The sequence below is a fragment of the Rattus norvegicus genome, chromosome 15 (genome assembly GCF_036323735.1).
Source record: "Rattus norvegicus strain BN/NHsdMcwi chromosome 15, GRCr8, whole genome shotgun sequence".
NCBI lineage: Eukaryota > Metazoa > Chordata > Mammalia > Rodentia > Muridae > Rattus > Rattus norvegicus.
The window spans coordinates 37,978,269-37,992,878 of record NC_086033.1 but is presented as its reverse complement, the minus strand read 5'-3'; the positions used below and the strand labels follow the sequence as shown (position 1 = coordinate 37,992,878).

General features: G+C 48.1%; 1 protein-coding gene across 1 annotated transcript; it reads right to left on the bottom strand.

Moving 5' to 3' along the window:
• Positions 1–5,667: 5,667 nt before the first annotated feature.
• Shisa2 (shisa family member 2) lies at positions 5,668–9,966 on the bottom strand. Its single transcript, NM_001191936.1, has 2 exons — positions 9,633–9,966; positions 5,668–6,292 (listed from the first exon to the last, which is right to left on the bottom strand). Exons 1-2 carry the CDS (start codon positions 9,964–9,966, stop codon positions 5,739–5,741), a joined length of 888 nt encoding a protein of 295 aa, NP_001178865.1. The 3' UTR covers positions 5,668–5,738.
• Positions 9,967–14,610: the final 4,644 nt, after the last annotated feature.

Sequence of the window (14,610 nt, the reverse complement as noted above, 5' to 3'; positions counted from 1 at the left end):
CGGGACCGAACTCAGGGCCTTGCGCTTGCTAGGCAAGCGCTCTACCACTGAGCTAAATCCCCAACCCCTCACACAATTATCTTAAAAGTATGGTCTAAAGCTACCTTCTAGGACACTAGGTTGCAGATGTTTGTGTTGTTGTGATAAAATGTCATGACCAAAGCAACTTCAGGGAGAACAGAATGTGTGTCAGCTATAGTTCCAGGTAATTATTCCATCGTTGTGAGGAAGGCAAGGCAAGAGCTTCAAACAGCTAGCGTCATCACATCCACAGTCAGGAACAGAGAGGATAAATGCAGACCAGCTTGCTTGTGCTCACTGTGATTTCTCCTACACACAGTCCAGGACCTAAGGCGTGGTCCCGCCCACAGTGGACTGGTTCCTCTAATAGTAGACTTAATTAGGACAACCCCTCACAGACGTGTGCACAGTCCAAACTAAACAATCCCTCATCAAGGTGATTCTAGGGCCTGTCAGGTTGATAGTTAAAGCCAACCATCACAGTCAGTATTACCAAAGGAGGTTAAAACCCTTCCCTTACAAAGCTGCCTGACCAAACCCACTCAGGCCAGCTCTTGGGTATTCATTTATTAATAGTGTGTCACACATATAAGTAAACTTATTTAAGTCTTGAAGACTGGCCTCTAACATCCATCAGCTGAAGTGCTCTGGACTTGAGATTCCAGAGTGGTAGTCGTTGAAAGGGGGAGGTTCCCTCGGCTGAACTCAGAGCACAGCCTGCTCCAGAGCAAGTCCGAATGGCCTGTTTCTCAGTGGTTTCTGCAACGTTTATTGTAGAGTCATTCACGGAGTTGAATGACGTTGATAGTCTTCCCATCCATTCAGAATTTTTTAATGTGTTTTGATCTGGACTATTCTAAGTTATTTGCAGAGAAATTGCTTTTGATTTCTCCCCAACTTTCCAAATGTGTTTCTTCATACATTATTTTGTGTGGTTAAAAGTCTTTCTGCCTGGGCCAGAATGTGGCTCAGTAGCAGAACACTTGGTTAGTGTGGGTGAGGCTCTGGGTCCCATCTCTAGGCCCAGACAAAACCACACACACACACACACACACACACACACACACACACACACACACATTTGCAATCCTTGTCTTTGTCTGCTGGCCAAATTGTCACTGTTGCTTCCCCAAAGTGTTAAAATGGCTGGCCAATGAACTCTAAACAAGCGACTGGAATATGGCAATCCAGTCCCTGAAGCCCCATCTGAGGGAACTGAGCACCATGTTCTCCTAGAGGCCATTTCAAATGTCCTTGTGTGTCAGGGAATAAAGGAAGGAAAGTGGAGAGGGGAGAGTGAAAGCGATGGCACTGGGCCCTCTAAGAGGCATCCTCTTATGCTGGCTTCAGTCCTCCCAACACACTGGGAACTTTTTTCAACCCTCCTGTTCTTGGACCAGCCCTTTAAGCATGAAAATCCCTGTGAAATTCCATCGTGGCCTCATCGGCCCTCTCCACTCCCTCCCCTTTCTCCATCATGCTCTCGAGAGTCCCTGCAGGTACCTCACGTGTTTATGTGTTCAAAGCTGCCAGAACCCGCTCCATAGGCTTTGAGGTTTCTGCTAAAGTCCTTCAGCCTTGCCACACTGGGCTGCCCTTCAGAAGCCATGATTGTTCTGTTACTTACACCATGAGAGGAATAAGCACAAGCAGGACCTGGCCAGATTTTCGATTTCAATTCCAGAAAGTCCAAGGAACCTTTAATGCAGTCACCTTGTTGTTTTTATCCAGCGGTGGTTCAGTGAAGTTCGGTAAGGCACTGTGCTGGAAGCTTGTCTTTGGGAAGTCTGATTTCTGTTGATTTCACTCTCTGCCTATGCCCACCCACTTTCGGGATCCTAGCAGGATCTGATTCTAATGCCACACACAGAAGTCTGCCTTGGGTATTGCAGTAAAATGTAATACTTCAGGGATGCCATTCTATTGGACCAGGCTAAGTTAACGGGAGTCAATAATCCCCAAGCCTGCTAGCTTTATTCCTTGGCATCTAGGAAGCTCAAGCAACTGCAAGCAAGTGTGTGTGCCATTTATCAGTTGGCAGAGTCACTTCAAGAAATCACTGTGCATTTTGTGTGCTCAAGGCCTGGCACTGTAACAAGGGTCACTGTGCTGGTTCAAAGCGCGGCTGCCTGAGGAGAGAGAGCCTCTGACTCAGAAGTCTTCGCAGCCTCAGCCTTGAGGACTTTTCAATCTCCCTCCCAACATCCAGGTCATTGGGGGCCTGGCTGTCATTACAAACTTTGTGCTGAGAGAATCATAAATCCTAATTTATAACAAAACAAGGACCATATGGGTCACTGAGCTCGGGAAATAAAGCTCTACCATTTTGAAAGCATGAACACGGGCCTGTGGGAACCCGCTCAGAAATGAAGAGTATGGCGCATGCTCCAGAACAAACCTGTGAATCACAATTGTCTCCTCGGGCTGGCTACCCTGGATGCTGAGGTTAGTGTTTTTTGGTGCTGAGGATGAAACTGAAGGCCTGAGGTAGGCAAGAGAGGCATTAAGAAAGCTACACCCCAGCCTGATATTGACGCATTGTAACCTTTCCCCTGCATTAGAAATGGTGGATGTGGAGTTTCCACTTTGTTTTGATTTGCTTTCCTTGGAGTCAAGATCTCACCCTGTCCTGCTGTAAACTCCTAAGTGCTGGGATGACAGTGATGGGTCGCTAGGCCCAGATCAACTTTGTTTGTATCGAAGTCATTCTGAACCAGGCTGACCTTAAACTCATGGCCATGCCTCTACCACTGCCTCCCAAGTGCTGAGGTTACAAGCCTGAGCCACCATGCCAGGCCCATACTTTTCAACAAAAGACCTGGTTAGTTTTTTCTTCCTTGCAAAGATCTCCTGAAATCTAGAGAAGGCCGGGCTATCCTCCTGAGTCAACGTCATCAACTTAAATGCTGTAGAAAATGTGTGTCTATTTTTCCATCAGTAAATGACCCCCCTTTTCATACAGACTGTAAGATGTTTCAACTGAGTGCAAATTACACCACAGAAGTTCAGAAATGTTATATTCCCGAGAGAGCAAGGCATGCTGGGACTAGGTATTCGTACTTCCACTTGGCTAGTGAGCTCTCTCCAGTTCCTCCCAGCTCTGCAATTGCTTCTAGCAACGTCATCCCCAGAAAGACTTAGTAGCTTCGTTGGATGAAACCTCCCGTTCCATGTACTAGAGCTTTACGTTTTCACCAGGCAGAAGAGTGAAGAAAACAAAGGCTCTCACCTGAGCAAGCACTGCCTCAGAGATGCACACGGGTCAACCTGCATCGAGCAAAGCCCTGGCGTCAGATAAAGAACTGGCCAACTACGGCTCGCTCACTGGCTTGTCGCTTGGCTCTGTAGAGCGAGTGCTTAAGCCGAATTTTACCCTTTGAGATGGTGGAGGGTTGGGGGGCAGTTGGTTAGGATAGTGAAAACTGTTTTGTGACATTGAAATGTCATAGAATTCAGATCTCGGTATTTATAAATCAGGTTTGGGGCTGGCAAGATGGCTCAGTGGGTAAAGGTGCTTGCTGCCCATCCTGACGATGACTTGAGTTTGATTCTCGGGACTCACATGGTAGAAAGAAAGAACAGACTTCCATAGTTGTACTCTGCTCCCCACAGATGTGCCACAGAACACACTTACCTACACACACACACACACACACACACACACACACTCACACACATACATGCACACATGTACACGCACACACATATACACACACTTACCTATACACACACACTTACCTATACACACACATACATGCACACATACATGCACACATGTACACGCACACACATGTACACACCTACACACACCCACACACATACATGCACACATGTACACGCACACACATATACACACACTTACCTATACACACACACTCACACACATACATGCACACATACATGCACACATGTACACGCACACACATATACACACTTACCTACACACACACTTACCTACACACACTTACCTACACACACACTCACACACATACATGCACACACATACATGCACACATGTACACGCACACACATGTACACACAGCCTTGCTGGACCCACCCTTGCTCAAGTGTTTGTGAAGTGCCAACTGTGGTTGTTTTAAGACAGTTGATCAGCTGTAAGCACTACCATGAGGACAGGAGATCCCCAAAAGAAAGAAACCTGCTTTTGAGTGTCAAGGTTTGCCACAGATATACCCAACCTCCCCTGACACCAGGTAATGTGTAAGTAAGGCTCATGGCCCCAGAAACAGTAGCTATGATTCTGCGTAACTGTGTTCTGTTAATAATGACTAATTACACAGTAAACATTCCCCGAACAATTCACACCATAAAATATTTATTAAAAATTTAAAATGATTTTCTCCTGCTTTGGTTATTAAAATCTTTGATTCTTGTCTGTTGATACCAAAGGCCAGCAATAATGGGACACTATCACTGTCATCATGAGATGACAGAGGACAGAAGGCAAGACGGAGATGCTGTGGGTGGCGTAAAACACCAAACTTCACAGTTATTTAACAAAATTTGGCTTTGCTAGCAGTTGAGAATTTACTTACAGTGTATTTAAACTTTCCTGTAAGTAAGTGGTTCATGTCTGAGGTCTAAGTGCCATCCCCTATCCCCATGATGGCTGACGACCTATACAAGCACCTCCTCATCACTGTTGGTTTTTACCGATCTTCATCTGCCCGTCGGTAATTTCCCGCCCTTGGGACTATTTAGATCCCGAAACCGGGCAGAACAAAATGAGCCACCAGGCCATACCACGTGGCAAAGTAACTTGGAGAGCAGCAGAGGACAGCTCATGTTTTTAATTGAAAAAAAAAAAAAAAACAAACCAAAAAACAAAAACAACAACAAAAAACCCATACACTCTTAGATACCACTGTGGAGCCAGGAAATAAAAAGGCACCATCGAGGGGCTGGGGATTTAGCTCAGTGGTAGAGCGCTTGCCTAGGAAGCGCAAGGCCCTGGGTTCGGTCCCCAGCTCCAGAAAAAAAAAAAGAACAAAAAAAAAAAAAAGGCGCCATCGAAAAGGAAATGAATGGATTCCCTGCCACCCACCCTCGGAACTTTGAATGTCTTCATCAGAAATGTTCATTTTCTTCCAATCTTTTTAATGTAGAAAATCACTTAATAAGATCTCTACACACGGTTATCAAAAAAACAAAAAAAAAAAGCACATAATAGCCTCCCCTCCCCCAAAGCATAAAAATAGACAGACTATATCTTTTACAATGAAGCTAAGACATGCCTCTGGCGGCTGAGGCCGATGACTAGTGTCGGAGTTCAAGCTTGTTTCTTTTCATAATAATTCTATAATTTACATCTCCTTTCAGCCTTGAACACTGATTTTTAAAACAGCCCAGGTAAGCGGGGAGGTAACAGGCATTCTCCAGTGCCGCTGAAGCAATGAGTAACAGCACCATTGAAGCCCTGACTCTGGCAGCCACACCTCAAGGGCACTTAGGGGCTCAAGCATTCGTCACATGCTTGAGGACACAGGTGGCAACCAGGGGCCGTGCTTTTCCACTTTGAATCTGGACACACGCACAGACGCGCTGCTCTGGAGATGTCCCCTTATAGGTAAGGGGGTGAATGAAGTCATCCGGAAGAGCAGTGACCGGAACACCACGAACTTGAGCCGACTTCTGGAGCAAGAATCGGGCCCTGTGTTGCTCAGTCTCATAGAGGAGTCTAATCTGTGAGCTGCAGGCTATACGGTCACTGCAGGGAACATCTTCTGCTCACTGTTAGTGTGAGCAAAGGAGGGCTGCACTGGTCTGTAGCCAGGCTGCAGGCCATCCATGAACGGAGGCACCGGCGTCATGGGTACAGAGTCATGTTGTACCGCATAGCCCACGTAGGGAGTATGCAAGTACTGCCCTTGATGGGGTACGATCTGGGTGGCCTGCTGACAGTTGAGTACAGAGAAATTTGTGGGCATGTTGACGTACACATTGTTCATGGTTCCCTCGGGCAAGCAGCAATTGGTCTGTGACCTCGTCGGTGGAGCCCGGGCCCCGGAGTTCGCACTGGAGCTGGAACTGGCAGCCGTGCTGGACTGGCGAGAAGATGAGCCCCGTGACGTGCTGGCACTGGGAATCATGGGAATGGTCTCCATCAGGCGGTTGCCCCCTGGGGCTCTGCTCTGCTGGGGATCCTGCTTTGGCCGTAGACATCGGCAACAGCACGCTGCTACGAGGGACCCGAGGATGATGAAGGCAACGAACACGGAGCCAACGATGAGAAACGGCACGTAGATGGGGACTGGAAAAAGACAGAGACACAGCGTTATGCTTCACAACAGAATCACCGAACATGGCGGCCAGCAAGGGCTGGGGACAGACGGACAACAGTGACTCCCAGAAGCAAAGCCCGAACGAAGGCTGGGCCAGCTCTGTCACAGGTCAGAGGTATGCAAGCTGCATCATCGGTGGCCCAGTGCTTTGGAGCGCTGCCAGGGTTCACAGGCACGGCAAGGCCCCTGGAAGCTGAACTTCATAATCCCACTTAGATTCCCCTAATACAATACCAGATGCTCCGGCCAGGTTGTCAAAGAACAGGTTTGATATAGGTGACCCTACAGTGGCCGAGCAGCCTAAAGAAATGCTAGTCTTCCCCAGCAGAGCGTCCACCAAATCTACATGGAAATGAGCTGACACTTTCCTAAGAAGTTCTGCACACTCCTTGGCTTCTTTTTGCCATTACTGCCATAACGGGTTTCTTTTCTTACAGGCAGAACAATAAAAAACAAATAGGTTAAGATTCTGAGCCATCGTCATTTCCAAGAATGAAGATGTGGAAGGGAGAAAACAATCAAAAGACAAAGGAACGCTGGGCCACGGACAAGGCTCAGCAGAAAGAGGTTCTTGCCATCAAGCATAATGAACTGAGCTCAATCTTCAGAACCTAGATGGTGGACAGAGAGAGCATCTCCAAGTCTTCTCCTGACCTCCATGCAAGCCACGGCACACGCACACACAGGTGCCCCCACACCAGAATGGATAAAAGTTAAAATATATATAGATATATGTAGATATAGATATAGATATATTGCTAAAAAAGTGACAAATCTAAAAAACCCTGCTTAATAAAAGTGGATAATACCAAAGTAGTTACCAGAGACTGAGGGGGAAAGGGGGAAGAAGAGGGTGGAAGGAGCCAGTGGGTATTAAATTATTCCGAAAAAGAAAAATAAACCCATAAAATAACAATAAAAGGGTTGTTGGTAAAACCAGCAGAGTAATGAACTTTGCTTTGAAATGATTTTCTTTAAAAAAAAAAAAAAAACCTTTCAGGAACCTGGCATGGTGGTTCACAGCTTTAACCTATGGGAGGCCGAAAGGACAAAATTATCTTTGAGTTCAAGGCCAACCTAGACTACACAGTGAGTTACTGGGCCAGCCTAGGTTATAAAGTGAGACTTTACATATTATATATAATTATATATCATCTGTTTAAAATAAGTAACAATTTTTTTTAAATTGCGGGAGCCATGGGAATGGCAAGAACACAGGGCTAGCAAATCATGCCAGCAGTCAGTCCCTCAGCTGGTTCAGGACACAAGCAGGCAGGAGGAGCCTGCACAGAGCTCGGGACGCTTCTGTGGAAGTCTACGCAAGAAACTGTTGCGTTTTCTGGTGCATTCCGGACTCGGTTCCTTTTTTGGCATGGGTGGGAGTGGGTGTGAGGTGTGGGGAACTGGATTGGATGAAGTCCTCCCAGATGCTAAGGAACCAGTTCACCACTGAGCCAAGCCCAGCCCTCCCTAAGGACTCCATCTGAACAGGGATTCATGGGTCTCGACGGCCTTGGTGAGGCACTGCTGCCAGCATTTCCGATGGGGCAGCACAGAGCCCAGACCTCAGAGGTCAGCTCTGCGAGCAGCCTTTGCACACTATACTGTGGGAGTCAGGGCTCCCACTCACATACCACACAGAATCACAGAGAAATAAAGGCTGAACAACCAGGCAGTGGACACTGCTGAGCAGAGCCACTTCTCCTCTCGGGGTCCCCTCCCTCTTGGGGTCCCCTCCGCAGACCAGAGGGCTTGCTGTCTGCCATCTGCAGCCCAGCTGGCTCCCACAGCTGTACCGCTGGTCTCATTACACCAGCACTGCAGGCCAGGTCTAGACCAGAGCAGCGAAAGTCAAGCCTTTTCCTACACACAGTATAAATATTTCACTCCCTAAATGAAGAGGCCGGCCCCCTCATGTTGTAAGAGGCAAACAAACAAACAAACAAACAAACAAGCCACAGAGATGTTTTACCTCCAATAGGATAGAAAAAAAAAACTTGCCTAAATCAGTCTCAGCCCACATAATGAGTTTGGGGGAGAAATAACTGTTCTCTTTCCAGGATTTCTTAATTGGAAGTGTAAATAGCTACACGGGGGTAAAGAATGCAGCGCTACCAGAAGCCCCCGCAGGCTTAATTGGGCAATTCGTCCTTCATTGCAGAAGGATTGTGAGAGAACCAGGAGACTTAAAGGGAAGATTTAGGAGTGGAGTGAAGGGCGCCTATGCCCAACAGCTACAGTATGAGAAGGCCGCTGCCTCCACTTGGCTTCAGCCAATGCCACCCCGACTTTTTAGAGGTCATTAACAAGCCCAATTTCACAGACACCGTATTGTAGTCACTTGGCTGATTTCTCTAGGCTTTGTTCCCAGACCACACACTCTGCAAAGCTGAGTTCGGATGGTACCTTCTCCAGAATGACCCTCAGCTCTCCTCCCTTCAGACTCAAGTCAGTGTACCAGCAGGAGTAGCAAACTTACAAAACCCTTAACTGTACTGAAAAAGAGCTGCCGGCCGGAGCCTGCTCTCTAAAGCAGAAACCACCTGTACCAAAAGCTCAGGCAAGTCCAACCCTATGTGCATGTAGCGCGCGCGCGCACACACACACACACACACACACACACACACACACACTCAATTTGGCAGCGTCTCCTTAAGGAAATGCCATCTACTAAATTATCTGACAGGCTTATTTTCAAAATCTGGCTTTGTCTATTAAGAAATAGTCAAAGCCTCAATGAGCAAAGTTGGGCTGTGTTCCAACCGCACGTCTATCAAGTCTGCCCAAGGAGACCAATCCAGATTCCTAGAGGCCTAGGTGGCCTAGAGGGCTGTGCACTGGCTCCTCTGGGTGGGACGGGACTCCTGGGATGTGAAAAGAAAGGTGTAGCATCCACAGAAGCTGTCCGTTGCTCCCCAGAACTGCCTTCCTTCTGAGGACCCTTGGAGGAAAATCCTGGACAGACCTTCTCCAGAGGGGTGTACCCTTGCTACTTTCTTGACTATTCCCGAGAAATTAAGCCCAATGGAGACAGGGGGCATGGGGAAAGGAAGCCGAGAACCATGAACAGAAGCAACGTGAGTTTTTGGCCTCACTTCACATAAAGTTACTGAGTAGGGGAAAACAAAAACAAAAACAAAACAAAACAAAACAAAACAAAACAACAACAACAAAAACCCAAACCCAAACCCCAAAAAAACTCAGTCTTCTGCTCACAGGCTCTTTCCTAAAACCTCCAGGCTTCCAGGTCTCTGTTGCTCAGGCAAAGCAACCGCCCTCCCCATTTGCACCTGGCTGTTGCTCCCCTACCTGCGGAGCTGTCTGGGCCTTCTCGGTCCGTCCTGCCAGGCTCCCCTACGCCCTGCTGGCGGTCGTTGTCACAGCCGCCCTGGTCCAGGCGCGCCTCGGCGCTGGAGCAACAGTAGCGCAGCGCGCAGCTGCCGCAGCAGATGGTGGCGTCGCCGCCGTCGAAGCGCTCGGGGCACTGGAAGCCGATGCGCCAGACGCCCTGCGCGTCCAGCCAGCCGTGGCAGTACTCGCCGCTGGCCCGCGCCCCCGCCGCCAGCAGCGCGGCCAGCAGCAGCTGCAGCAGCGACGCGCGGTGCCTGGAAGAGGTGGAAGGTGAGCAGCGTCCGCCCCACATGGCACTGCTCTGGGCACTGGTGATGTCTCTAGAGGACACGGATCTCCCCCAAGAAGTTATGGCTCAGCGATCCCAGGGGCTTTCCGTGAGGAACACTCCCCCTGTGAGGCGAAGCCGAAGCTGCAGAGCCAGGGTCTAAGTCATCCCTCCTTGTGAGTGACCCGGTCCCTGCTAGGTTCGGCCTTCACAGGAGTATAGCAGAAGAAACATTCCTGGAAGCCTGGTTTGCAATCCGCCCTTCCTTGTGCATCCCGGAGGGGACGCCCCGCTGCCGACCAGGAGCTAGGCTGCGGCTGGAGCGTTTCTGCATCAGGGTCCGGAGCTGCTGGATGCTTTCCGCCTCTAGTCACTCCCCGGGAGAGAAGCAGCGAAGGAGGCGGGCAGTGCGCGCAGTGCTCCCGGCAGCAAGTGCAGCAGCGACCGGCTGCGCTCTGCCTCCGCCGCCCCGTGCTCGGTCCTCATGGCTCCGGCCACCGCTTCGGACGCTGCGAGTGTCCGCACCTCCCCTGCAGTCCCAGAGCCCGCCCGGCTGGCGGCGGCCGCGCTGCTGCTGCTGGGCGCGGGGCCAGGGGCTGCCCACCCCGGCTCCTGCTGCTGCCCGCGTCCGGTCTCCCTCTCTCTGTCGCTGGCGCGCCCACGCGGTGGGAGCCGCCCACGGAAGTTTCAGTCCCTCGGGCTACGGGAGCAGAGGAGCGCGCGGACACCCCACGCTCGCCTAGCAGGGCTGCGAGTCAGCTCCGACTCCCCGGCTGCGAGCCGTGCTCCCGTCTTAAAGAGGAGGCTTCCCTGTGCGCATGCGTGCTGAGCGGGCTTCCCTCCGCCTTGGGACGCCAGGGGACACCCGTAGCCCTTCACTTTCTTTCACCAAAGGTGTGGTGGTGGCCAGGCAGCGGTGCGAGTGAACAGAACAGACTTGTGGGAAAACACGTTTTAAGTCAGCCACGCCTTGGAAGTCAGTTAAAGCAAGAACAGTAGAAGCGAACGTTTAGTACAGATCTTCGACACCCAACATTCTGAGTTACCCTCCGAAGGATAATTCTTAATCACTTTCCACGTTCCAGAAGACGGAGTCATCACTCAAACTTGTCTTGCTCAGCTTCCAGCCTCCAGGCCCAGGAAGAACACAAACCCTACTTGAGACGTGGTGCCTGGCCTCCGGGTGCCTCTTCACTGCACAATAAAGAGGTCAGCAAGGACATAGATAGGGTCACGGTCTAAATTATCTATATCACTTTATTGCCCCCCCCATAGTTGGGTTTGGTGATTGTCGCCGTCCCGTCCGGCAGAAAGGTGCCTCCGTGTGACATTTGACCTCCTTAGCTTAGACAGCTGCAGTCAGGAAGAAGGCAAGGGTCCAGACGCCAGAGAATCTAAGAAACGAATAGCTTCACTCAACGCAGCTGAGCAGGTGCTGGTGCTATTAAAGTAACCATGAGTATTTTTAAAGGACCTACTGCGTCTTTCTCGGCTGGAGCGATTCCAAGTGAATCCTAAACTCAGCCACACAAGGAGGATCCTGAACATCACATGTTCCCCGGCTCTGGTTCTCTAATGGAGAACCAGCTCTGACGACCCACAGCTACACAACACAAAGCAATTTTATCCACAGCAAAGACATTTTGGGTTAAACCACTACAGGTTGCTCTTAATGCAACCCTTACCTAAAACATTGAGAATTAGCCTTCCACTCACCCCCAGAAAATGTTCACAGAGAAAACTCTACCGTCTGTCCCTGTGCCCACAAAACACCTTATTCTTGTCATTTAAGCTGCACTTGCACGGAGCCCCAGGGCTTGTGCCTGAGAAGCAAGTGCTCTACCACTGAGCTCCACTCCAGTCCTGAAATGACATATTTTTAAATGCACCGAACACCGACCTCCTCTAAGCTAAGAAATGAACAAAACTTCAGCATTGAAGAGGCATGCGTCTCATAAACACATTCCACATTGAGAACTGGGGATTCACCTTGACACCTTGGCCATCCTTTCCCTCAAGCAGGGTGGTCTCTAACCCACGAACTAACTAGGCCCAACCCTGCTTAGCCATCAGAGATCAGATGGGTTGGCCACGAACTCAAGCAGACTCAACAGTCTCTGGATTAACAGAGGAGTTGGGCTGAAACATAATCAAGCAAGTACAAATCATACAAGTACGATGATGTACAAGCAGCATTGTGCAAGGCCAATTTGTGTGTGAGCGGTGGGCACGTATGTGTTTATATGTATGTCCACATATATGAGCATGGGCATGGTGGCCAGAGGTTGACTGATGTGAGGCCTCTTTCTCAACTACTCTCCATTTTGAGACATGGTATCTCACAGAACCTGGAGTTCACCAAGTGAACTAGACTGACAGGCATATAAGCTCCAGAGGTTTGCCTGGGTGCCCCCATCCCACCCCATGATGGGATACAGGCCAAAGCTACCACACTTAGCTTTGCTGTGGGTGCTGGGGATTCGAACTCAGGTCCTCATGTTTGTGTAACCAACCCACAGTTTACTGACTTGATCCAGCTCCCTGACTCTTTCCAGAGTCAGTTAAAACACACGGGGTGTGAAAAAAGAAAGGTCAGAAAAATATCAGAGGACTAGAACTTAGACTTAGGCCCTGAGAAGCCAAGTGGAGAAGCCAAGTTTTGACGGATGGAATCGCTCTCTTGTGATTATGGTTAGCTACCATTTTCTAGCACTTACATATTCCAGGCAGCCATGTGGCTGCGATGGCAGATACTCTATACTGAGCATCTCTGCAGCACATCTTCACAGCCACCCTATAAGGACAACATTACTTTGCTCATTTTATTGGTGAGGACAAATTTCTCAGCCCACATGGACAGAGGGTGTCAATTTGCCTGGAACCACTCACTTGTTGTTTGACCCCAAAGCCCATTTACCAAACCACAGTCACCACAGTCACCATTTCCAGTGCCAGGATAAATTGATCAACCCCCCTGGTATTCTGGTATTTAATACTTTTCTAAAATTTATTTTGTTTTTAATTAGGTGTAGTGTGTCTGTGAGCGAGTATGTGACCTGTGTGAGTTTCAGAGGCCAGAAGAGGGCATTAGATCCACTGGAGCTGAAATTACAGGCAACTGTGAGCTGTCCCTTTGACTGCTGGGAAACTTACTCCAGCCTTCTGCAAGCGAGTTACAACTCTAAGTATTTTCCTTAGGTGTTGTATTTGATGCAAGATATTCGTACTGAGTGCAGACGGCACTTGCATTATACCTCCTTTCTTCTCCCATTTATGTGGGTCTGCAAAACATCCGTGGTTTATCCAGAGTTCATAAAGAAATTGTTGAACTTTTCATACTGAATTGGTCAGATGGTTTGGTCGTACCATGGTTTAAGGTCAATGTTTCCGCTTCTTTCCCAAGTACTCAACATCGGTCTATAATGGGTAAATTTAGAAGCCTGTGGCCTTGAGGAGTTTTATTCTCTTTTCTCAATCATTGGGCATCCTTTATTATGTTGGGGACTGGACCCAAAGCCTTGTCTATTCTAGGTAGATGTTCTGCTATTGTACCATATCCCCAGAGGTGTTTATGAAAAGTTAAAGAGAGCTGTTTCACTATGACTTGATGTGATAATTGTCTTCATTGTTCAAAGGTCCCACACATTATTCTATCACGTCCTCTGATTTGTTTTTACTTTTACTGTGCACCTACTATGCTGTATTGAAATTGTATAAAATAACTTACCAATTACTTTTCTATGGTGGGTGCTACAAAAGGGAGCTTAAGATGGCCTTCTCTTTCCAGAGGCAACAAAAAGAAATTCCATCACTATTGTTAACAGGCTGCCTAAACTACTCTACTGTTCTGAGAAACCAAAACTAGCTATCACAACATAAAAGTTTGTAGCGATAATAATTTATAATAATCAAAGCTAAACGTTGGGCAGACTGACCACGACCTGTTTAAAACCATACAAAAAGTATAATCCCTCTCTTTAAAAACCTGAGTTCTAAAGCTGATAAACAACTTCAGCAAAGTGGCTGGGTATAAAATTAACTCAAATAAATCAGTTGCCTTCCTCTATACAAAAGAGAAACAAGCCGAGAAAGAAATTAGGGAAACGACACCCTTCATAATAGACCCAAATAATATAAAGTACCTCGGTGTGACTTTAACCAAGCAAGTAAAAGATCTGTACAATAAGAACTTCAAGACACTGAAGAAAGAAATTGAAGAAGACCTCAGAAGATGGAAAGATCTCCCATGCTCATGGATTGGCAGGATTAATATAGTAAAAATGGCCATTTTACCAAAAGCAATCTACAGATTCAATGCAATCCCCATCAAAATACCAATCCAATTCTTCAAAGAGTTAGACAGAACAATTTGCAAATTCATCTGGAATAACAAAAAACCCAGGATAGCTAAAGCTATCCTCAACAATAAAAGGACTTCAGGGGGAATCACTATCCCTGAACTCAAGCAGTATTACAGAGCAATAGTGATAAAAACTGCATGGTATTGGTACAGAGACAGACAGATAGACCAATGGAATAGAATTGAAGACCCAGAAATGAACCCACACACCTATGGTCACTTGATTTTTGACAAAGGAGCCAAAACCATCCAATGGAAAAAAGATAGCATTTTCAGCAAATGGTGCTGGTTCAACTGGAGGGCAACAT

Bases quoted from the DNA above. Each gene is read 5' to 3' on its own strand.
- Shisa2 (NM_001191936.1), bottom strand. From the start codon at position 9,966: ATGTGGGGCGGACGCTGCTCACCTTCCACCTCTTCCAGGCACCGCGCG. The intron at 6,293-9,632 runs GTAGGGGAGCAA...GTCTTTTTCCAG, and splicing joins AGGCCCAGACAGCTCCGCAG to TCCCCATCTACGTGCCGTTT.